This window comes from Harpia harpyja, chromosome 3, assembly GCF_026419915.1.
Source record: "Harpia harpyja isolate bHarHar1 chromosome 3, bHarHar1 primary haplotype, whole genome shotgun sequence".
In the NCBI taxonomy this organism is placed as follows: domain Eukaryota; kingdom Metazoa; phylum Chordata; class Aves; order Accipitriformes; family Accipitridae; genus Harpia; species Harpia harpyja.
Window position 1 is genome coordinate 10205384 of NC_068942.1, and position 23892 is coordinate 10229275.

At 49.0% G+C, this 23892-nt stretch overlaps 1 protein-coding gene across 2 annotated transcripts in view; it reads right to left on the reverse strand.

Moving 5' to 3' along the window:
* FOXO3 (forkhead box O3) overlaps window positions 1-17143 on the reverse strand; it is a 95470-nt gene extending 78327 nt beyond the window's left edge. For both annotated transcript variants that reach the window (XM_052781363.1, XM_052781365.1), the window contains exon 1: window positions 16341-17143. In XM_052781363.1, coding sequence (XP_052637323.1) covers window positions 16341-16928 — 588 coding nt within the window. In that variant the 5' untranslated portion in view covers window positions 16929-17143. The remainder of the gene's footprint in view (window positions 1-16340) is intronic.
* Between the last annotated feature and the right edge of the window lie 6749 nt (window positions 17144-23892).

Here is a 23892-nt window from a genome sequence, read left to right on the forward strand (position 1 = left end):
TTGTAACTCCTAACTGTCTTAACGCTACACAGGCATTTTGAGGAAAACCCTACCAGCACTTGAATTAAATGTAACACTTTGGCAGTCAATTACACAGTAAAGAAGGGACCAACTGAATCAGGGGGGCTGCATTTCCTAATATACAAGCAAGCGCTAACCTAAGCACGGCCTTGGCTGAGCAGGCCCACGAAAACACCACGCTGCACGGGCACAAAACGGAGAAGCGCAAGAGGGGAGCAGCCCGAAGGCTGACCCCCATCTCGCAGAGCAAAACTGTGTGGCTCAAAGCCTGCGCCGGTGAAGCGGGGTCACGGCGCGCTCCTTCGTCACCTGCGAAGAGGCACAGTCACAATCTGTTAGGTCATAAATTAAAAGCGCCTGAGCACGTCGTGTCGCAACTGCTCCATGCCGCCCGACTGTGACGGGTGCGGGAGAGGCCGGTGACCTGGATTTAGACTGAGGGCTGCACGTAAAAACTGAGGGTCTCGCTGGGAAGCCCCTCTGCAAAAGCTCACCAGGGGCCTACACCGCAGCAGCCCGAGTTACAAAAGTGCCGAATCCCCTTATCATGATTCAACACATTACATGAAAGTTACAGTATCTCCACACGGAGAGTTTCAGTTGTCACCAGCGGCTTTGGAGGAGGTCGGGGCACCACAGAGCCATTCCTCACCTGAGGATGACAATTCTACACCAAACGTGTATTTCCACACAGGAGCTGATAAAAATTTCCTGAAAACGAAAGTGAGATACAGTGCCAGGGTATGCCCTGCAACAGTGCTGCGTATAGGGAAAATACTTCACAGAAACCAACTGTTTAAGGTCCCTCCTCCCTGCAAATATCTGGCTCTGTATTAAAACCAATTTACAATAATCTACTAATAACAAGACTGTGATGTAGCTGCGAGATTCCCCTAAAGCAAAATCCTGCCAATGCTAGTAATTGATTCGGCAACGTGCACCAGCTCAATGGCACAGGCGTCTCCAATTCTTGGAAACATTACATCCAGTCTAATTCCCCCCCAAGGTCACCACAACCATCAGAAAATCCCCATACATCGTGACCCAGAGGGCTGTGACTAAACAGCTGTCATCAATAGCCTGGGAAACTGAAGCACGGTACCTGAAAGGCATCAGCCACCACCAGTGAAGCCCCCAGCCGACCGAGCTGCTGAAATGGCTTGGGGAGCAGTGGCAGAGAATAAACCGATTTCTCTTGCAGGAGAGGAAGCAGGGCATGCTAGATCTGCCTTTGCACTATTTGTTGCAATGTGTGTTTGCATGCACTTTACTGCGATGGAAAGAAGACACGCCACCCTGTTACCTGATTAAAGTTTTGAACTTTATCACGAAGGAACAAGAGACTCATAAACTGCACGCTCTATGCGCAAGGTCTTTAAAAGGTCAATATAAGGTTATTCACACCACTAAATGACTTGATCTAGCACAAAGTCCATTGGAAGCTGCCTACTGACTATGACAGAAGCTAAGTTGCACCCAGTGAAAGCAGCAAAGGTGTCCATCCTCTTGTACTCCAAGGCATCACCTTGCTGTTTTAAGCAACAATCCAGCATAAGTTTCTCAGTCTAATTCTGATAACAAAACACCTGTGATCAGGTTCCCACCTAGACGTGGAGGCATTTACCAGAATCATTAAAGACAAGGCATGAAGTTAGCAGCAGAGGCAGAAGATACAAGAAAACTCTGGAGCTATACAAGGAAAAGGCTCTTTATATTTTCTAGTCTAAATACACCAAGTCAGAGGGCACCTACTAGAGGATGCAGAGTATGGTGTGACTGCGGACTGTATACCTTCATGTCTTATGTATTATCATTGAGGAACTTGTTATGTCTCCCCTCTTCTCACCAACAGGGAAGGAAAAAGGAACAGCCCCACACGATGGAAATGAGAGCAATTACTACACGTGCCATTAAATATTTTAGGGACAGCTCAGTAGCCCTATGAACTGCATTATCTCAGACATTGTTTGCTGTCTAGTTCAGGCCACACTAAAATAGAGATCGAAGTCTCTCTAAGGTTGGATCCTCCATCTCTTACACAAATGAGCAACCCCTCTGTACACACTATCAGCAGAGGGAACAAGACTACCCAAGTGACTAAGGATTTGCACACTGACAGCACCAGGACTGCTTACCTAAGGGTGGATTAGTTAAAAATAATAAACAATGTTGTAAATTATAGGTGGTGCTGTGAGCCCCACCTACACCTCGTATTGTCCAACACTTCCTACTATAAAACCCTGTTCCCCATCGCTAATGGCTCTGCAAACCTGAACTGAAACTGGGATTAGAAACAGGATAAGTGGCCTGGGATTGGCAAGACACGGGAAACGGGGAATCCTGGGGCAGGGGAGAAATGTGGAACGGGCAGCTGGACAAAAAAAGAGGCAAGCTGGACAAGCAGAGCAGATACGAAAACCAGGGGAGGTGAGCAGAGGGGTGGGAGATCACAGGAAAAGGAAGGGAGGATGCATGGAGCAGGACTGGGAATCGCAGGGAAGGAGGCTGGGACGGGAGACCAGGGCGGGCAAGGAGCTTCGGGAGGGGAGAACAGGATGCAGGGCTGGGAGGGTGCTCGTCGGGGAAGCCCACGGATACTGGGGAGGCGAATGACACAGATGAGCACACCAGGAAGGGCGTATTTCTTTACTCAGAGCTGAGTGCAACAAATATGGCACAGGGCCCACACAGAGATCACGGGGGACGAGCTGAAACCCTGAATACCCCTTGAAGCATCCAGCCCAACAAGGAGACTGGGGGTGGATAGAGTGTGTGAGCTTGTTACTAATGACAGTGTCATAGCCAGCATGAGAAGTAATTTCAAGTGTTAGAGACAACTTTATTTCTGACATTTCGTACTTCCCGACTACTTGGCTTTTATACTGAAACATTTTTTTGGACTAGATTTTTGTAGAAATGAAGTACGCTCTTATTAAGTACTTCTGCTCAGCACTTCACTGAACAGTGAGAACTATCCACAGAGATACTCCAGCAATCTGCAGTTAATGGTCAAGTCATGCGAAATCCAACTTTCCTACTCCCTGTCTGCTCCTGGAAAATGGGAAAGACCCATCACTGGCATTGCTCAAACCCACCCACTGTATCGTGGTGCTTCTAGGGAGAGAGCTGCTGGCCCCTACATGCCCGTAGGCACCTGCAAGAATCAGTGGTTTGACGCCTGATACAGTTTCCTGCAGAAAATAAGAAAACTATCATCTCTCAGCCCATGCAGAGCATTTTTTTTTAAAAAAAAAACAACCAAAAAAACCCAACCATCCAAAGAAAATGTCAAACCAGAATCCAGGCACTCAAGACTGGATAAATTTAGTAAGATGTCATGATTCAACTACAATCAAAGGAAATCCATACTTAATTTCTCAAACAACTGCTATCATACTGTTCAAGCAAACTGTTTTTCCTTCAGGCTGAGGGGACACCAAATCCACACTATTTCTCAATTTACTACTTTTTTCCTTTTTTTTTTTTCCTTCCATTAGAGAACATTGTCATTCCACATGCTTAGTACGAGTCTGAATAAAAAATGACACGTGAGAAGCTTTTGCCAGGATTAAGTCCTGACACAGCTGTTGGAAAAACCCAAAATGAACATTTTATCCTGGCCAAATCAGTGTTCTTTTCACTATTTATACTCTTGAATCCAGCAGCTGCAAGTGACGCTACAGGTCATGTTGTCCTAAATGGACAAAGAATCTGAGGATCCTCTCAAGTTTTGGGGGCTTGTTTGTACTTCTGTTCTCCCTCTCAATACTTCGCAGCGCTGCTGCACCAATGCCAATTTGCTGCAAGTTTAAGTAGACTACCAAACTCTGGTCAGAACAGATTTTTCAGCTAAGATTTTCCATCTTTAAAAAAGAAAAAAAAAGACTGTTTTTCCTGCTTCCATTTTTCAGCACCATAGGATCAACACTGGCTCCTCAGCTGATAATACCCCTCTTTATTTGAAGTTATTTTTCTCCTTTCACCACCCACATTCATCTGGGACTTATTCAGTATTATTCTGCCTGACACCAGTCCAAAACAGCAAACAATTTCTGTAACGGCACAATAAGCAGAGCAGACCCTAATGGAGGCACTTCGTCGTCTTAAGAATCCCCTTATGCAACATCCAGTTACGTACCGAAAATAAAGTCGAAAAACTTGTACGGAGGTTAGATACAGTTGTGCCTTTAACAGAAAAACTTCTCTGGTATCAGGGCCAGCATTTTACAAGCAGGGAAACATTTCTGCTGTACTTTGGCCTTCTGTCATCAGAGAGAGGTAGAGATTTATGCCCTTTCTCCTTCTAAATTAGACTCCTTCAGTGACCTATTTTATATTCTTCCTGACAGGTTCATATTTTGTATTAAAAAAACCCTGTTGCCACTGTATTGCATAGCAAAAGACCTTTCCAGCCGAAAGAGGAAACTCTTGCCACCAAGTCAAGCGGCAATAGGTAATTCTGCAGTTAAAACTGCGAGGATAAAATACTTTGCCCAGCAACATACTTATTTCCAGCAGGATTTGATAAAATTATAATTCACTGTCCAGAGAAAGACTAAAACATTAAACTGAGAAAGTCAAAATAGGTCACTCAATCAGCGTTATTCCCCCTTCATTTCACACATAATACAAAGCAGTTAAGTAGTTTCTCTTGCAATTAGCATCATCTTTGTCTCCTCGGTGTCTAAAATACACTGGAGATACAGAGCTGCTCTGACTGTACAGCAGCCCAGGCCCTGCTCCCCACCATCACCCGCTTCTCAATAAATACACAGAGGTGAAATCCTATCTTCAATGATTTCAACCATGATCATTTTCTTTGGTTTTTCCAATTCCCTGGTCTATTGCCTCAAATGATAGACCTTTTCCCACCGATTAAAGAGGAGTACGGGTGCGCTCAGGAAGAACCTCAACATCTCCAACTGCTAATGCACGTCCCACCCCACCCTCCGACCAGGAGGACTCGTTACCTGGCAGAGCCCTGAAAAAGGTGGGCTAGAAACAGCCTCCCTGGGGAATGGCAGGGTTTTAGAGATCTTTCCTGGATGTGAGAAGTCTGACATATGCTTCAAATGCATTTTAATTTAGAAAAATGTTGGAAACATTTTATTTATGTTTCTAATTAGGTAAACAGTATGCTTCTTCCACCTGCTCCAAGCTACCCCACTAGGCCCAGAAGACATCAGATGTCTATGAACATACATCAGGTTGATTTACTCCCTACTGCTAGTTCACAGAATCCTTCCTCCTCCCAGCCCCATATGCCACTACCTTATTGTCTACACACTTCCCTCTTTTTCTGTATGTAAAATGGCCTCACTATTGATTTTCAAATACCTTCTTAAGCACATGGCTCCCTTCCCCAGAGCTTTATAAAAAACAGCTCCCCATAAAAGATTTCTCTCCTACCCCAAGCCTGCAAACTTTCTAGTACATTGTAACGAGAAGTATTTTCACTGTGCATGAACCAGGCTGTAAGAGCAATGGGGCAAGAAATAAATCTCAACATGCTATGGGAAGTGAGAATCACACTGTCAACATCATGATGAAAATAATAATATTAGGTTCGGAGCTTTTGGCTGCTGCACAAACTAGGCTGGAAACCTCTGGCCCAATCCATGCAGAGCTCTGACATGACTTCATTTGCAAATCACAGATTTTAGATGTGGCCCATTTATCTGGACCATATATATGGTCAGGCTACGCAAAAGCAGAAGCCGCTTGAATAAGATCGACAAAACGCTTCAGAGTTTTTACAGCTCTTCAGTGGCAGCATCACTCTTGGTGCCAACACTGTTATGCTACAAAGGCATCATAGGACCTGTGGCCTCCCATTGTAGGTCTTGATGAATACTTAAAGAAGCACCATTCAGTCTGAAACGTGACATCTCAGACAAATGGTTTTGAGTTCCCCCATACAGTGAAACTTTTAAACACAACAGATCATGTTGCACAAAAACAGGAACAGCAGCTCTACGTGTCTCAGCTTACAAGCATCTCAGGACGCAACTTGAACTGGCGTCACCTTCTCCTAAGAATTCCTGGAAAAAAAATTTCTCTGAAAGTTAGTTAAGGTCCAGAGCAGTTTTGCAGAACAAACAGTAGGTTACAGGCTTTCAGGAAACCACATCACTGCTCTCAGCACAAACCCAATGAGCAAAAAAGGTGATAATGTGGGAGCCTGTGAGAGTCTCGCACAAAGACATTCTTTGTTGAGCGCAGTTCTCACTTATCAGACGCCAAATTTTATGTACTAAGCATATTTAGAACTTTATATATGAAAATGATAAATCCTCCACGAAGTACTAGCAAATATATTTACACAAGATAGGGGTTCACAGCCTAACTTCACAAATACCCACAAAGTCAGAAACTTTTGATCTGGATTAAGTCTCACATTTAAAGGTATGTTTACACTGCAGATTTCACGTGAGAAAGTGAGGCTAACTCTGGTCATAACGTGTCTTTGGAGAGCTGAAATAGCTGCTTGAAGAGCTAGTGTGGAGAGGAAAAAAAAAACAAATACGGCAGGTTTTAAGAGCACTGACACATAACTGGAGTATGTATCAAGATAATTCAGTCCACATTCTAGATGAAACAAATATGGCCCTGGAAGTTCTGTCCTAAAATGATTTCTTAGAACAATATATTTATTCTTCTGCATCCTATTTTGGAAAACATGTAGAAACCAACATGGTACAGTGTGAGAAAAAAACTAAGTTATAAGGGCAAATTGTCTACAGTGTCAGAGGTGCTGGCTGTCTAGACTAGAAGAGTAGTTTGTATTAGAATATTATTAGGTAGTTAATTGGTTTTTAAACAAAGCTTTGTTTAGTTAAGTGCAACACTGTCACTAACAGTCCCTGGTCATGCCCAGTCCTCACAGAGAGTCCAGGCTCAGCTGCAATCAGGATTTTAAGCACTGCTGGCTTGAGTCTTACTTACACTAATGCAAATGCATGCTGCTGCAACACTGTAGGAGAGCCCCAGTGCTGCTTTAGCATGGCCTTTAGCAGGGACAGGAGTCAGACCCCGCTCTCTTTACTTCATCTGCCCCTGATAGTTGCACCATCATAAACTGGGCTGCATCCATGCAAACCAGTTTTCATTCCCACTACGAACTGAGCAGTCGCAGCAGCCGGGAGGCAGAGCGAAGCCCAAGCGGACATGGGCCAATGTGTTTGGGTGCTCCTCTATCTGTCCTCCCCCAGCAGACCGCTGTCTGTCCTCATCAGCCTTCCAACTTATCTGCTGCCTCCTGCTCCTCTGGGGTCGGGATAAGCAGAAGTCACCTCCCTGCTCAAGCGCTGGCAAGCAGCCTGGATCTCCCCTTTTTGGCTCACGCCACTCAGAAGCCAGCAAACCTACCGAAAACTTTTTCCTAGGACTGCGTCCTACCCACTGGTCACAATCCTGGGCATGCCCACGGCCTCCGCTGCTCCCTAGGGAGAGTCGAAGGTCTCGGAAAGCCAGGGATGAGGAGGCGGGCTGGCCTGAAGGCACTGCAAGGCTGAGGGCTGGGTTACGAGCAGCCTCCAGGCAGACCCACAGCACAACCCAAAGCGCGAAGGCAGCCACAGAGGTAGGTGTCAAAGGAGAAAAACGGCACCTTTGGCAGCGCTCCCGCCTCCTGCCCTCATTCCAGAGCTCTCAACAGGATTTTGGCACGGAGACGTCAGCACGGACCCACCCTTCACCTCGGCACAGGCAGCGGGTGAAGGGATGCAGAAGTGGCACGATGCAGTGACTCACCCCGCAGAAACGCACCCGACGGCCGGCCGCAGCGCTCGGGTGTACAGCAGCCGGAGGTTGCACAGGCAGAGCCCCGCAGCCACTGCGAGCAGCCTCTTGCCCCCCAAAACTGGCGGGCAGCACTCCCCGGGAGACCTGGAGGCACAAGCTGCAAAGGCCGTGACGGCAAGCTGTCAGTGCCGCATGCCATCCTCCTCACTTCAAGCGGACCTTCCCGCAGCCCTCCGGCAACGATCCGCAGGCTGCCGCTGCCCTCCTGTCCCAGCGCGCATCTTCCTCGCGTGTCCCTTTACACGTACTGAGTGGCAACTTCACCAGCAGGGACAAAATAAAAAAGAAAAGCAAAAGAACATCTTGCCAAATAAACATGTTCAAGTGAGAACCCAGCATTTCATAATTCAGCTCTTAAGTACATAGCATGTTGTGATCGAGCAAGCAATCCATTCAATTCGTTAGCACAAGTCTGTTGTAAGAGCTAATTTTCATAAGGCATTTCTTTACCAGTACAAATCCCCAGAAAGGCATTTCTCTGTCAATGAAATCTTACAAAGGTGTTTTATACGAGTAGGAGCATTTAAATAGCCTTTATTTTTAATAGGTACCAGTGTATAGATAGAGCAAATTGCCCCAATAAGCAAAGTCCAGGTAGGACACACACAGAGAGTTACTAACAAGACACCAATGCTGTTAACTCCTGACCTGCCTCAAATTCCCTGCAAAGCAGCGCTACAAGCATGTCAGTCCTTGAGCAAATATGCAAGGGGGGTGGCCCAGAGAAAGGACTCTGGCTTTGCAGGGCAAGACTGGCTCCTCCTGGACCTCACAGCCAGGCACAGCATCAAGAGGGACCATTCTGGCAAAAAGCAATGGTGACACAGCGATACTCTTCTCCTCCAGCCCCACTGAAAGGCAGCTCCCTTGCTGTTTCACCGCAGGGATGAGGCAGAGCACTAACGCAATCACTCGCTTGTTCCCAACCCCTTTCACTGCCCTGAAATTGCTCCTCGTCAGTCCTGGAGCCTAATCGCCTCCACACTGTATCCCCAACTGAAACGCAGCTATATACTCTGCACAGTTACAAGCCAGCCCTCCATTTCCCACAAAGGCACCCCATGCACCACGCCACCTCCCCCGGCTGGTGTTACGAAGGGAAGGATAGAGAAGGTGAAGTAGGACATAACGTCCCTGGAGCCTCCCAAGACAGGAATGAGGAATTGGGGGATGGTGAATTGAGGAATGGAGTATTTTTTTTTTTAAGCATTGGTATTTGGAAATCGCACGAGTACTCTCTGTTTGTTACTCCCCTCATCCCACAAGTTTTAGACCAATGACCTGTGACAACCCTTGCCCAACGCATTGCCCAGGAGATAATTTAGGTAACGTAGCTGATGAATACAGCAGGACATAACCTGCTGTTGTTGGAGACCACACTCCACTCCAGCGGTGGCCTACTCTCAACGGCTGCGGGACCCTCAAGGTCCATCATCCTCAGCCACGCAGAGCTGAAGACGCCCTCCCTGCAGGGCACCACGGTGCGCCCCAGCAGCTCCTACGCACCCCCTCCAACCTGAGCTTTTCCTACCCCTCCACCGCCAAACAGGGGCTGGGGCCACATCACCGCAGGCTTCCAGATCTCCCTGCAGTTCCTGGCGAGCTGAGAAGCATGGCTCTTTCTCCAGCTGCCTCAATCAGGGGTGCAAAAGCTGTACCCACCGCCAGCAAAAACCACTTGGAAACACACTGGTTCGTGTGGGAAAGCTAAACCGATGTCAAATAAATGTCAAATACACATGGGTAAGGAGTTGGTGCCTGTCAGTGGTGCAATCGTATCCCACACACACAACTGGATCATCAGGAAACTGGTATAGCCGTGCAGAGAAGCACGGGATACCCCATCCTGACTTTGTCTGAAGCAAGTTAGAACAGAACATCTCACACTGAAGGAAAATCCCCTTCTGTAGACAAGCCACTTTTTAATAATAAGTGCTAAATGGACTATTCAAGCAGGTAATTAATGTTAATTAACATATGTCAGGCCATAAATTGGCTAAATGCACTTCATTTTCCAAGCTTAGTGTGTGGCAATGCTCAGGAAATTGTAACAGAAAAGAACAGCCTAAGTTTGTAGAAGCACAAAAAAAAGAGCAAACAAAAGGTTAAGCATAATCTTCACTTAACTCATGGTGTGCTGAGCCAGCACTACTGAAAACTGAATGACTATGCACATTACTTGAACACTTTATTTTGCTCCTGAACCACTGCGCTACGCACGTATTGTCAGCCCCAAGAAAAGCCACATCAAAAAAAACCCCTGCACCTCCCCGAGCGCTGTCTTATCAGGCAGGCCTTTACTGGGATGCTCGCTACGTGCAGCGGGACCTGGATGTGCCTCCTGCGCCAGGAGCTGGCGAGGCTGTGGCCCCTTTCCAGCACCAACTTGGGAATTGCAGTTTTTCGAGGTGGGGGGAATGAAACAGCGGTGGGAGGATGCTCAGAGGTCGTCCTCCTCCAGAGAGAGTCTGCCTCGAAACGCAGAGGGCCTCGTGCCTTTAAAAGAAACTAACGCTGCCATTTTATAACCCTGCCCTTGGGCACGTTTTCTGTGACAGAGATAGTAGTAAGGTTTTTAAAAAAGTGGGAGAGAAACAAGAACATGCAAAGATTTTAGTCTAAGTAACAACCTGTATTAGGAAGCACGTTCAGTTTCTCCCTTGGCAAGCCACCACTACACTAAGACCCACTGTAATTGCACTGCAAGTAAGAAACAATCCTCACGAAAGATTTTCCATACTTCCACGCAAAATAGCTGGCTGCCAAAATCTTGCAGGGCACCTTTAGGAGGCTGCCACCTAGAGAAATGCTTCAGCTGTTTATCCTCAGTTTCCCTTATCTCCAAAGCAATCCCTTCGGCCTCCCTTTGAACCCAGCACACTCACCATAATCTCCTGGGGTGATTTCACGCTTGTTCTCCCCATCCACCCCACGCAAGCTGGCTGAAAACAGCTGCAGGGGGGGTCTGGGGGGGCTGCACTCGCCCCAGCACTGCCTGCCTTCTGCCACCGACTCCGGGTTCCTACTTTGTCCACATCAGCACAAAGAGCTTTCACAAAACCACAGGGCTAACCCTAATTGCTCGTCTTTCTAAATGCACCAGCACGTGCCCAGCCTTCCCTAATCTCCTAGGATTACAGCAAAGTGGTGTAGCACCACCAAAATGACCCGAATACAAAATGGCCTCGCACGTAAGGCACCGCTCGCTTCACCAGGACAAAACCAAGCGGACGCAGGACGTCCCGGGGCGGGAGCGCCAGGACACCTCTCTTCCCCAGCCTGATAGTCTCAGACAGTGTTTGTTCAAGCCAATACAATACAGTGGATATAAAAGCCACTAAGGTGATTTAATTTCTATTAGCATTAACCGTGTACTTTCAAACACACAGGTAAGTGTAAGAGCCAACCTCTGACTCTCAAGCTTCTTATTTTAAATATGCTCAAATATTGACACTCATAACCTATTACAGACAACGCCAACATTGCTTGAGTGTTTTAGGTAACCTTCTGTCTCTAAAGAACTGAGGAACGTTGATTCCAGTATTTATCGTGCAGGTCTACCTCACAGCAATACTATCCGGCATCATTCACTGGAGGTTTCCCATTCACATCAAAAGTTAAGTTTATCAGAGCCTGCAACTCTTTGCAGCTGATGACATTCACCAAGGCGATGTGTTTATATCTGCATTTAACAAGTCCTTCAGTGGAGGTGCTCCTCACTGTCACACTGTGGATCAAACGATGTCAATGATTCTGGGAGAGCTACTCGGTGTCTCTCCTCTAATAGCTGTCACCTGCCTGCATGAGCTGGGGAAAAGTGAGATCTTTGATGTACGTTACAGATATAAAATAATAATGTGCGCTAATACCTACATATGGTTTCTACTGGAAAGTTTAAAAAGTCATTTGTTACTTTGATACTAAAGTATACTCCTCTTTGATGCAAGAAGCTTTTTATCTAGTGGTTTCAACTTTGGGGCTGGAACCGCACATCTCTCTACATTGCTCAGCACAAAACTCACTTACAAATGTTATTGAGTATTTTGTTAAAGCACAACACAGTAAGGCTTTGATCAGGTAAGATGCTTAAGCAGTAAGTTTAAGCACACAAGTAATCCCAGTGAAGTCCCAAGGATCCATTCACGTGCTTAAGCCCGTGCTCGCTTTGGTAGATCAAAACTTAAAATAATCAGGCTACAGTTTGTAACCCAAACCCTTCTGTACAGATGAACAAGGCAGCTCAAAATTAGAAAAAAAAAAAAGTAACAATATAACAGAAGGCTGGAAAAAATATTCATGCTAGCAGTTAACTGGGAAACAGAGTCTTAAAAGAAAAAAAAAGAAGAAAAAGACAGCAGAGAAAAATGAAACTGATGCAAACTCCAGTTTTATGCTGCCGCTCCTGATAAAGACGCTGTGTGCCACTCCGAGGAAGGAGAAATAAGAACAGGGAGTGGTGTTGCTTCCTTCCCACATCCTTTGCAAAAAGATGATAAAAAAAGTCCGACACATCTTGCGTATCAGCATCTGGCTAACAGATTTAGACATCTGTCTACATCACTGGCAAATTTCTCAAGTCTTTTCAAGTCTCAATTATTAGAGAAGAGACTCATGCATTTCCTATGCTGAAGAGACTGCAGCCCTTCGGTACATATTGGTCAATAAAACATGGTAAGGAATGATGAAATGTCCATGTACAAAGTTTACAAAAATCTCCCCTTCAAAGTAAATATCCCAGCAGCTAGGATTTATCTTTCATGAGAAAGATGAATGCAACAGGTATAAAACAAATAGGCATCTGATATAAAAAACAAATCAAAGCAAATCAGCTGCATTTAAATTTGGGTATTGCTGATATCTGTGTATAAAGGACCAGATTCATAGTCTTGCCACACCACTCAACAAAGAGGAAAATAGTCCCCCTAGTGTACTCTTCATGTAGAAAAGACTGTTTCACAAGATAGTGCTGCAAGAAATTACAAAATAACATTATAGGAAGAGATATGGAAGTACTTGAGCTATAGTGAAACCAGGCACCTCTACTATATACACGGACACAAAGGTGTTTCAGTTTTCTATTTCAAGACTATTGAGTGAAGTGAGTTACTGCATCCTAAATATTTAGGGGGAAAAACTTGTTTTTTAAGTCAGCACACTAGTTTTGTGACTGCAGGACATCGACAGAGTAACAGATACCTGAATTTGGGGTAGTTCTGGTCACCAAGGAGCTGTGTGGAAGTACTGCAACAGCCGCCTGGCACAGTGCATTTCACAGGAGTGAAACCAGCTTACCGGCAGACCTTTTCCCCGCCTCCAGTGATGATAAATAAAAATACTGACCCTTCGTAAGTATTCGGGACAGTAAGCGGATATTGAAGTATGTAGCTAAACCCTTCCCGGTGATTTGGAAGCGTACAGGATTGTATCAAACCAGGCTGCCCGTAGCACACGACAGTGTCCACAGCGTGCCAGCTCTACAGCGATGCACCGTACACTACTGCCCTAGTTAGCTGTCAGGCAGTATTAGGTTAGCTAACATCCCACCGGGGCCATGGGGAGGGGGAAGCAAAGAAGATTGTTGGGGGGGGGGGGGGAGTATTGGGCAAACCTTATCTGAATTAGCGGAAACGTAATATATGCCTTCCTAACCACATCTGAAATACTCACTTCTGCTTTAATGCCCCAGGCAAAAAAAAAAAAAAAAAAAAAAAGTTATAGTTGTAACTTTAATTTATAGCTCTTAAAATAATTGTTTTGAGGAGTATAATCCCAGCTATGTTTACGGATTATGGCATTCAGCACATCTCACTGGAAACAGTATTAATATTTCATATATAATAATACATAAGATAATAAAACCAAGTTCTCTTCTTGCCTTTGTTTAAAATGACAATTTTCCCACTCAGTGCCAGAGCAGAATATTGTTCAATGGGATTGCTGCCTTCAAAGACGAATTTAGCTGTGTAAAAATATTCTAAATTAAGATAAAAGCCTTCTGATACAGAACTATCTTCTGTTCATTTAAAATCTCAGTGTAACTAGCAATCTGAAAAAGTCTGATGTGAAAAGCTGACATTAGTTCCTGAAGAGTTGTATTCATTACCTTTGAGAGAAACAAAGATGATAATAACATATAATGCGTTTTAGCATCGGGAGACTAAGATGGAGTCTCTATTTAAGAGTGTTGCCTCTGCACAAACTAATTGACGTTCCAGCCAAGAAACTGAAATAGTCTTCTTCTGAAATAGTCCTCTTCTGAATGTATAAGCATACATTAAAAGAAACTCTAGCCTTGGTAAGGAATTAAATTTTACAGTTTTGGATGCCTGGCAAATTATTAGCTCCTGACCTCTCCTTTGCCCCTTTCCGTATGCCCCTACCACCCACACACAACTGCACCTGCCATTAACCCAATCGAACGCCTCACCCTAACTTCCAGAGGCAGCTCACAGTCACAGAAGAGGCAGAATTTTCTGCTACCAGTGTGCTTGCATCTCCTGAGAAAGGTCATCTTAAAGGCTTGTGAGAAACTTCTGAACTAAATTATATCAGAGGAATCTCAAGGGATCCAAGTTTTTAACATTTTAATTAGCTCCAAGTACCAGTTAATGCTGCTCAGCAAAGGGATCAATATCAAATTAACAGTATAAATTGTCAGAAAAATTGTGACTGTATTAAGCATACTAATCAATGTAAGCACTTCACGTTGTGGCCCAGATCCCGCTTCAGCTGAAGTGAATAGGAGTTTTGCCACCAAATTCAGCTGAAACGGTATCAGCCCCATTGTTCGATAAGTCTTCGTTTGAATTGGGTATCGAGAATTTACTGAAAATTCAAAGTATCAGATAAAAAGGCTGGATTCGTCATAGCAGCTGACATCACTGCTTCTGCGTGAAACCAAACAACTTAGGAAGGCACGGGCTGTCATCAGAAGACGTAACCCTTTATCACACTCCGTGTCGCACTTGTAAAGTCAGATCAAAATTCAACACCTAATACAGAAGCAAAAGCTGTAAAAAGGATCTGTGTTTTTAAAGCCTTGTCTTGAATTAGCTATGCCACCGATAAAACTTTGTGTTTTTATTTTCCTCAGCCTGAGACAAGTCTGTCAGTGAAATGCTTCCTCTACAGTGCTCCATTTGGAAGGTAAAAATCATACAGCTGTACTTCAATTCCTAGCAGCAATACCTACTCAGGCACCAAAATATGAGACAGGGATGCTAATACAAAAACTGCCAGAAATGTTTAATCCATACAGTATTTCTGACTGATTTGTACACTGTAAGTTATCCCCTGATCCAAAGCTATAGAGATTCAAAGAGGACATTTAATTTCTCTGTAACACAATAAAACTTCCCGGCAAATACGCCTTCAGCCATCCATTCAAAAACTCGGTCTCGGATGCTGCTAGCATGGGCCCTCGGCAGCAACTGAACCGTACTGGGATTTCCCTCTGCAAACAGTATCGACATCAAGCAGCACCTGCATTTCTGTATAGCTGCAAGTACGTGATGCTTCCGCGTCCGACAGACACCAATAGATGGACATGGAAAATGAGAAGAAAAAAGCAGTTCTGGAAGTCACTTCAAATGTGCTTTACGTGCAGCACCGGCTGCTGGTAGGCCTTATTAGACTCTGTCTTTGAGAGCAAAACCCTGCCTGCCTGCAACGTGCTTTTGCACGCGCTAAGTAAACAAGCCACAAAACCAGATTTTTTTTTTCCCTCACTTATTAAAACAGTAGTAATCTTAGCTGCTAACTTGTCGCAATGCTGGACAAAAAATGCTTAGATATATGGGATTTGTCAGTAGACAGTGCCCGCATACACTGGCACCGCAGGAAACGCAAACCAAGTGTTCCCGTGGCTGAGCGGCCAGTAACTCCATGCTTTGATTAACTTTATGAGGAAATGTCAAGACCCAATTTCCCTCTATGGCCTTTGAGGAACGTGTGGGAAACCACTGGGGTATTTCTTGACGAAAATAATAGAGCTGTTCTGTACTGGAGCTTTGAGGCTCAGACTGACCCTGCATAAAAGCAACTCTGCTTATTTCCAGTACGAGTTACACCACAAGTACCTGTAACTTAAACACCACCACTAAACAAAACCTCAGCCTTAAAAATATTTTTCCCCTCGTTTTCTTTCCCCTGTTTTTCCTTCCTTGGTTATGCGCTCGTGCACCAGAGAAGCCAGCTCCGCTCCAGCGCCTCCCCTGCTCCCCGAGTTAGCAGCCCTCACCGCTTGCACACAGCAACAGGAAAGAGACGAAACTTTTCTTACCCCCTCCCTTAAAAAAAAAAAAAAAACAAAAGAAAAATAAGCAAAGGCGACAGCGCGACCAGCGCAGCGCCCGGCCGGCTGCCGTCGGGGAAAGCCGCCGGCACACACACACACGCACACCCCCCCCCACCACCACCACCCCCCCCCGCCCCGCTCCGCGGCTGCATCCCCCGCGGACAGCCCGCCCGTCGGGGCGGCGCGGTGGGTCCGCCGCGTCCCCGGGACCCCGCCTCACCTTCCAGCCGGCCGAGCTGTTGCTGTCGCCCTTGTCCTTGAAGTAGGGCACGCAGCGGACCATCCAGTCGTAGATCTGGGAGAGGGTGAGGCGCTTCTCCGGGGAGCTCTCGATGGCGCGGGTGATGAGGTCGGCGTAGGAGAGGTTGCCCCACGCGTTGCGCCGCGACGAGCACTTCCTCGGCGCCGCCGCCGGGCCCCCGCTCAGCCCCCCGCCGCCCGCCGCCGCCGCTCCCCCCGGCGAGAGGCTCGGCCCCTCCGGGGCGCCTCCGGGCAGCGGGGCCAGCAGCCGCGCCGCCTCCTCCGGGACGGCGGTGGCCGCCGCCGCCGCCGCTGCTTCTCCGCCGGCGGGGGCCGCGCTGCCGACGGCCATGGCCGAGCTGCCCCCCTCCTCCTCGTCGTCCTCCTCCTCGGGGATCATGGAGGCGGCGTCGGCGGGCGGCTCGCCGGCGGGCTTGGCTGGGCTGGCCTGCAGCTCGGGCCTCTGCAGGGGCCAGGTGCAGGAGCGGGGGCGGCTCTGCGGCTCGAACTCGGGGTCCAGCTCCACGTCCAGGGGCGAGAGCGGGGCGGGGGGCGACGCCTCTGCCATCTTGGTCTCCCCCGCGGGCGGCTGCGGCGGCGGGGCGCTGCGACGGGGCGGACGGCCGCCGACCCCGCTCCTCCTCCGCCGCCGCCTCCTCCTCCTCCTCGGTGCCGACGGGAGCCTAGCAGGCGGGGGGCCGCCGGCCGGGCATGCCGCTCTCCACTACGGGCTGGCAGGCTCTCCGCTGCACCCCGAGCCCCGCTCCCCGCGGGCGATGCACACTCCGGAGCCGAGGGAGGTGGGGGGTGAGAGGGAGGGGGAGGGAAAAAAAAAAAAAAAAATCAGATTAGGAGCCGGAGCGGCAGCGCAGGGCGGGCAGCGCGGGGCCGGGCGGTACCGGAGGTGCCCGCGGCGCTGCCCTCCGCGCCGGCGGAGCGGCGACCGCTGCTCCCACGGTGCGTGTGTGCGTTTGTTTATGTTTCACTCCATGCGGATGCAGAAGTAGCTCCAGCGGGAACCGCGCTGTATCCAGCCGGGAGAGGACCCCCACCCCCACCCCCGGCGCCTCCGAGCTCGCTCCTCGTCGCTTCCGCAGCTATCTTCCCTCTTGGGGGGCTGGAGGGGTGGTCCTTTGCCCCCTCCCTCGGCAGGAGGGCAGGGAGAGCGGTCCTTCAGATTACGCCGAAGACTTTTTCCTTCTTCAGAACGCCCTAAAGGGAGCCGAAGTCTTAGCACACATCCAACTGCATGCTAGCGTAAGCCTGTCACTTTGCGGTGCCCCCCAAGCCACACGCAAGCAACCCCCAAAATCTCGCAGCCGACGGAGCAGGGGGCGGGAGAAGGCCACCCCGGGGGCTGGGCGGTTAAAAAAAAAAAAAAGATAATAAATCCTTCTTCTCGCAGGGAAAAAGCAAACACAACGGGAACAAATGAAATCGCCAGTCTTCCAACAGGTCCAGAAGCTTTAAGCCCTCCCTAGGGCTGCCAAAGAGAATAGGTTTTGTTCCAGCATCAACACCACATTCATAACCTCCTTGCTCCTGCTGCTGCCATCTTGACAGTTTCCCCCCCCCTTCACTCAAGTCATTTAAAAAGCGCAGGCAGAAGAGGCAGGGAGAGCCACATCGGGAGGGGAGGGCGGGGGGGGGAATCAACAGCCACCTCCACACCGGCAGAAATCGGGATCCGAATTCACGGGAGGAAGGAGCAGCGCTGCTGCATGGTTCCTGCTCCTCCTGCTCCTGCGCCTTCAGCTCCGAGGAGCCTTCCCTTTAAAGGCGAAGGAGGGGAAAGCGGCAAACCGCCCGCTCCCTCTGCGAGCAGCCGGCGAGAGGCAAGCGATCCGCCCGCGCCGAGCCAGCCTGCCGCAGCCCGCCCGAGCAGCCTGTCACCCTGCTCGCCGCCGACTTCCACATCCCTCCTCCTAACAACCACCGGCAGCAACACAAAGTTATAGACACACGCAGGGAGCCTCAACCTAACCGCACGGCACGGCTCGGCCCGCCCACGGGCGGAGGGCGGGCGGCGCCGCGCAGGGGCCGCCCCGTCGGGGCGGGAGCGGCGGGCCCGGGGGGGAGCCGCCGGGGCTGGGCGGGCTGGAGAGGCTGCGGGGACCCGGCGGGGAAAGCGCCTGCCCGCTCGCCTTCCCCGCCGCTCCGGCGCGGCCCCTCCGCCCGAGCCGCCGCGGCCGTGCGTCCCCCGCCGGCCCGGGGCCTGGCCGCGCCGCCCGGCTGGCGGGAAGCGCTCAGGTCCCTCGGAGCATGCGGTAACTCTGCCCGAGGGTTGCGTTAGCCCTGGCTCCCTGCGCTTACTGGAGTTTAAAGGGCAAAACCAGGGGCAACCGTCTCGCTTTTCCATACCTCTTGCCTCGGTGAGGCCCACCGGACCAGGACGCGGACCAGCTTCGGCGCTCGCTGCCCGGACTGCACCGTCAAACCAGCTCTGGCTGCCAGGCACGGCGGAGGAATAGCGCGCCGTTTCTTTTCTGACTTGTTTCCGCTGGCCGTAAATTACTGGTGCGCGAGTTGCTCCAGTAAACGTTAAATCTGGAGTCCAGTTTGGCCGTTTCTTGAAAACTTTCATTCTGCCCGTGGGTGATACGGGAGCACGTTCAGACGTCCACACGTGAATGTAATCCCGCTGTACTTCCTCCTCGGAGGCTGTGCCCGAGCAGAAGGCCCTCCGAAGTAGCTCACTTGAAGACGTGGTTAATTATGGGTTGGATAAAGGGGTGACCCACAAAGCCAAGGAACATAAAGCTATTAATACAGATGCAGTTATAAATACATTACATAGCAACATGTATGTATCAGTTCTCGCCTAGCTTTGTATCGATGTAAACTAGGGACCAGATTTAGTACAAAAGTAGCTTTGTCTCTGATACCGGATATAGACAGCTGCACGCGTTGAGAAGTAGATGTGCCGCTGAAGCATTGCTGGGTAGAATTAGCAGACAAATTAAATTATTCCTGATTTATTTAGCATTATAGACAAGCAATGAGATTTGAAAACCATTCAGTTTGATTAGAAAACAGCAAGGCCCTGATCCTGCGTGCCTTACACGTCCTGCTAAGTCAGGGCTAAGGCCCTCAGGGTCTAGTTAGGTTTCGAATTCAAGTGGCACTCAAGTTAGGAATAGTTCGGCATGATTTTATTACAAGGGACAGCATTTCAGCATGCATACAATTAATCCTCAGTTATCTAAATATAGTAGGAGGCACTGAATTAATCAGAATGAATGCAGGTTCGAGTAATGGAAATAATTTTCACTGCAGCTCCATTTTGGGTCACGACGTTGCAAGCCCTGCCATGGCTTTTGTTGTAACGTGGCCCCTTACGGGAATGCAGGGCAGCTCAAAAAGACACCAGCTACTCTGCAATTGGGATACTGGCATTCGCATGTATGATTTAGCAGTTGGTAAGGGAGGAGAACCGCAGTAGCGCTGAAGAGCCAGGAACCAAGATCAGACAAGGCCGTGCACGATGAGAAGACGCTTAGTCCAACATCGCGTCTCCGAGGAGCCTCTACTTGTGGCTTTCAGCAGTTAGCCAGAGAAGGCCGGCTGCGAAGCTGTGACTGTCGCTCGGCCCCTTCCCAAAACCTGCTGCTGCTTGGGGCCGATTTTGACCGGTGCAGAAACTTCCCTGTAGAGCACTTCCTCAGGTCCCCGAGGTTCCAGGAAGCGTAGCACTTTGACCTTGGGCCGGATTACAAGCTGCAAATCTAGTCCTAAATGATATTATCATCTTCATTTATTTATTTAATTGGCATTGCATTACTGTACAGGCATTGCCATTAGGTCTCATTGTACTGGGTGAAGGCCCTGCACGTGGTAAGAAATGCTCCACTCCCTGGCAGAATTGCAGTCTAAGTAAGGCAGGCCAGGGCGGGCGAAAGGAAATAAGTAAGTAGTAACCCTATTAAAGAGATGATGGACTGAGGCACCAAGCAATTACATGACTGTGCTGAGGTCATACAGGAAGCCTGTGTCAGAACTCAGAAATAAAACTAGATCTCCTGAGTGCCAGCCCTGGGCCTTTACTGCAAGATTATCTGCCCTCTTCAGAATTCACTGGTTTATCAGCCGTACAGTCTTTATCGCGTAAGTCATGGTACCGGTTCTTCACAGCTCCACACAGCACGTGTGTGCCCATGATACTGCAAGTTTAGAGGTGGAATTAAACCCACAGCATAACTGATCCTACACGTTTTACTTACCAAATGTGCATGAGCAAAACAGAAAGACAGAGGAGCCCATCTTATCACCGTTCCGTGGCTGGGCCCACTGAAATATGTGTAAAAACTGATCAAAATTGAATCTAAAGCCTGCACAATTTCTAGTCTCTTCCTTTAAGTACTTTAATGCCCCAAGGGTGGGATTTTCAAAAAGGCTCCGTTTATGGGAGTTTTATCGCTGACTTCAACAGGAATAAAGTTAGGCCAGCCCTGAGGCCATTTGAAAGCCTCACTCGCTCGCTTCCCATGCCTGCTTAGACTGTGAGTGTTTCTGGTCAGGGCTGTGTCTTCCTGTGCCTCTCCTTTTATCTACTATCCCCACTCAGGTTTACATGGAGAACACGTGTACCTATCAGGGTACCTGATTATATGGATCTGGCAGGGTCACAGTTACTTTGCAGCTCCCAGTCATCTCTGTGGGTGATCTCAGCCACACATGGACCAGGCAGGACCCATGAGTCGTGGGGCCTCTGGCATAGTGCTTTGGGGAAAGTAACATTCCTGTGACAGCACTCTGGGTGGGAATCCTCCTAAGCGATTTTTGCATTGAGATTAACTCTTTTGAGCTGCTACGTTCAACGACAGCAGGCTATCATCAGCTCAGCTTTCATTCTCATTCTTCCATTTTCTTGATTCAGAGCGTCAGCTTCCCATAAGAGTGTACCAGTTCATGCCGGTAACCCAGATATGATCCCTCCTTCATTCTGCCATAACCTACATTTTTCCAGGCTGGTAGTTAGAGAAGTGCAGGTCACATTTTTGGCTTTACCTCTCTTACACAAATATCTTACTGCAGAAGCATTGTTAGAGCTAAAGTTGCATGGGGGTGGGGGACCTGGAACTTCTCATCATTATAGAAATCTACTGTAAAACGTACTGCCGCTCAATAAAACGATGTTATATTGCAGTTACATTAAACAACGGCTGATTGTCTACATGGACTTCACACAAACAAGTATATGACGGGTTGTTTTGTAAGCCACCTGCAGCCTGGTCTCTGAGAAGTTTGTGTCCGCTGCAATAACCCCATCCACCCCTCCCATCCACCCTGTGAGAAAGCGGCTCCCTCAGTGTATTTTTTGTTCTTCCCACAGTTCCCTACTATGTCCTTTAAACACTGACTGGGCAAAGGGCAGTAGGTTTTGTGGCTGATTCAGAGCAACCTGTGAGCTGATTAGAAAGAAATGTCGTCTACAAGCCGGCCAACTTCATACTCTGAGACTTTAACCTTTCTGCCCAATTTGGCTAGAACCGGCTAATGGGTTCCACAGTTATTACGGGGAGATTGGCTGACTGGCAGATAGACACAGAGCAAGGGTCCAAATTGTGCCACGGAGACATGAAGCATTTGCCAAAGACGGCTACAGCGTTCTGACTATAAAATTTTCCTCAAAGTGATGAACAGCAATTTAAAGATCAATTGAAGTTGGACTTCAGCCTGTGAACTGGCTGACTGACCGCTCTAACGGAGGGGAGGGGAAGGAAGAGAAGTACAGTAGCAAAAGGAGACAGTGACATTACTACTGTGGAGAGAAGAACTCTTTCCTTGAGTGATCTTGACAATTTGGGGACCGAACTTTAAGGCTAGAAGCACTCAGCTCTGCATACACCTAAACTTCAGCACCCACTGCTGAAGAATTCTTGACCCATTTCTGCACTGTGTGGAGTACAGTGACTGCAGTCATCCACATTAAAAAACAGGATCACCTTTCTGGAAGAAACAATCTTTACAATGAAACCTCAAAAAAAACCTGGTCGCATAAGGAGCTGTGAAGCTGAGGGAGTGGGAAAATTCAACCCTATAGCTTCAAAAATTATTAAAGTGGCCTCACCTCTGCTGAAGCTGCATTGCCAAGGCCCACCGAAAAGCTGCACCTTGTAGGCCCAGAAAGGCTCAGCTTCTGGTGGCTAGAAGTAGTTTCTAATAGTGTTTCGTACACTTAATAACAGCCACAAATAGCAGCACATACCGGTGTTGCCAGCTCTCTCAGCGTTCTTTATGAGTCCTGCAACACTGGTGTTTTCCCGAGATCCCTGTTCTTAAAGTCCCATTAAAGGAGCATCTCAGCTTCCATTTTAAACCAAAAGCCAAGTTCCTGATGCGCCATGGATGCGACCCAAGTATACTTTCAGGGCCAGCAAGAAAGTAGGGAAAAAAACCAACCCTAATTGCATATTTTAAAACCTTTTAAAACCTGATTTTTAAGCTGACATTACGCTACTCAAAAGCTTGCATCATAATTTTTGAATACTTGGAAGTACAGGCAGTTATTGAGTTTATATCATTAGGGCGAAACGAGTCAAACTGCTAAGATCCAGCACAAAACTCCACCTTTTTTTTTTTTTTCCTCCCCTACATTCATCTTCGGTGACACAAAAGGATTTAACATTCCCAACAGCAGTTTCTGTTAATGATCCAAGGCAATATTTAGCCATCTCCCCATGCCTCCTGCCCCACCAGGACACCTCCACGGACCTCCCCAATACCTGTGAAGACAGACAGACAGACAGACAGACAGACAGCTCTCCCACTTGGCTGGGGCTGGTCCGAGCGGCCAAGTGCTGTTCTGCCCCGCCACTGACTCGTTGCGCAACCCGGGCACGTCACTTAACCCGCCCCGGTTACCCCATACGGGCTTAATTATACGCACTTATCGCTTAATTACTCTACTATTATGATTTAACACCTTCCTCTGCCCACACGCCGGGGGGCAGCGGCCCGGCCCGAGGAGCCGGCGGCGGGGTTACCTCAGCGGGGCGTTTAACCGGCGGCGGGGCGCCCGCCGGGCAGAGCCACCCCCGAGGCGCTGCGAGCCCAACGGCCGGCAGCTACTCCGCGCCGGTGGGCGGCCGCGCCTGCCGCTCGGGGGGGCCGCCGGGGTCACCCCCACCCTCCGCCCCGCCGGCGGCAGGGCGGGCGGGCGGAGCCGAGGGCCGGCCGCTGCCCGCCGGTCCCGCCGAGCCCGGCCGCGGCGGCAGCTCGCCCCGCCCCCTCGCGGCAGCCCCGCCTCCTCACCCCCGCCCCGCCCCGCCCCGCCCGCACCAAGCTAGGCTGCGCCGTGCAAACAGATGATGTCATGCTCTAGAGCCGCGCGTGACCGCCGGGGCCCGCCCTCGCCGCCCATTGGCCGCCGCCCGTCGCCCGTCAGGGCAACGGCGCTTCCCGTTGGTCGGCGCCTCCACCCCGCCACCGCCCCTTGGAAAATAATAAACAATCGAGTAAAATGCGGCGCGGGGAGGGGGCGCGAGGCGGGGGGGCGGCGGCGGCGGGGGGTGTGCCGGGTCCCGGTCGGG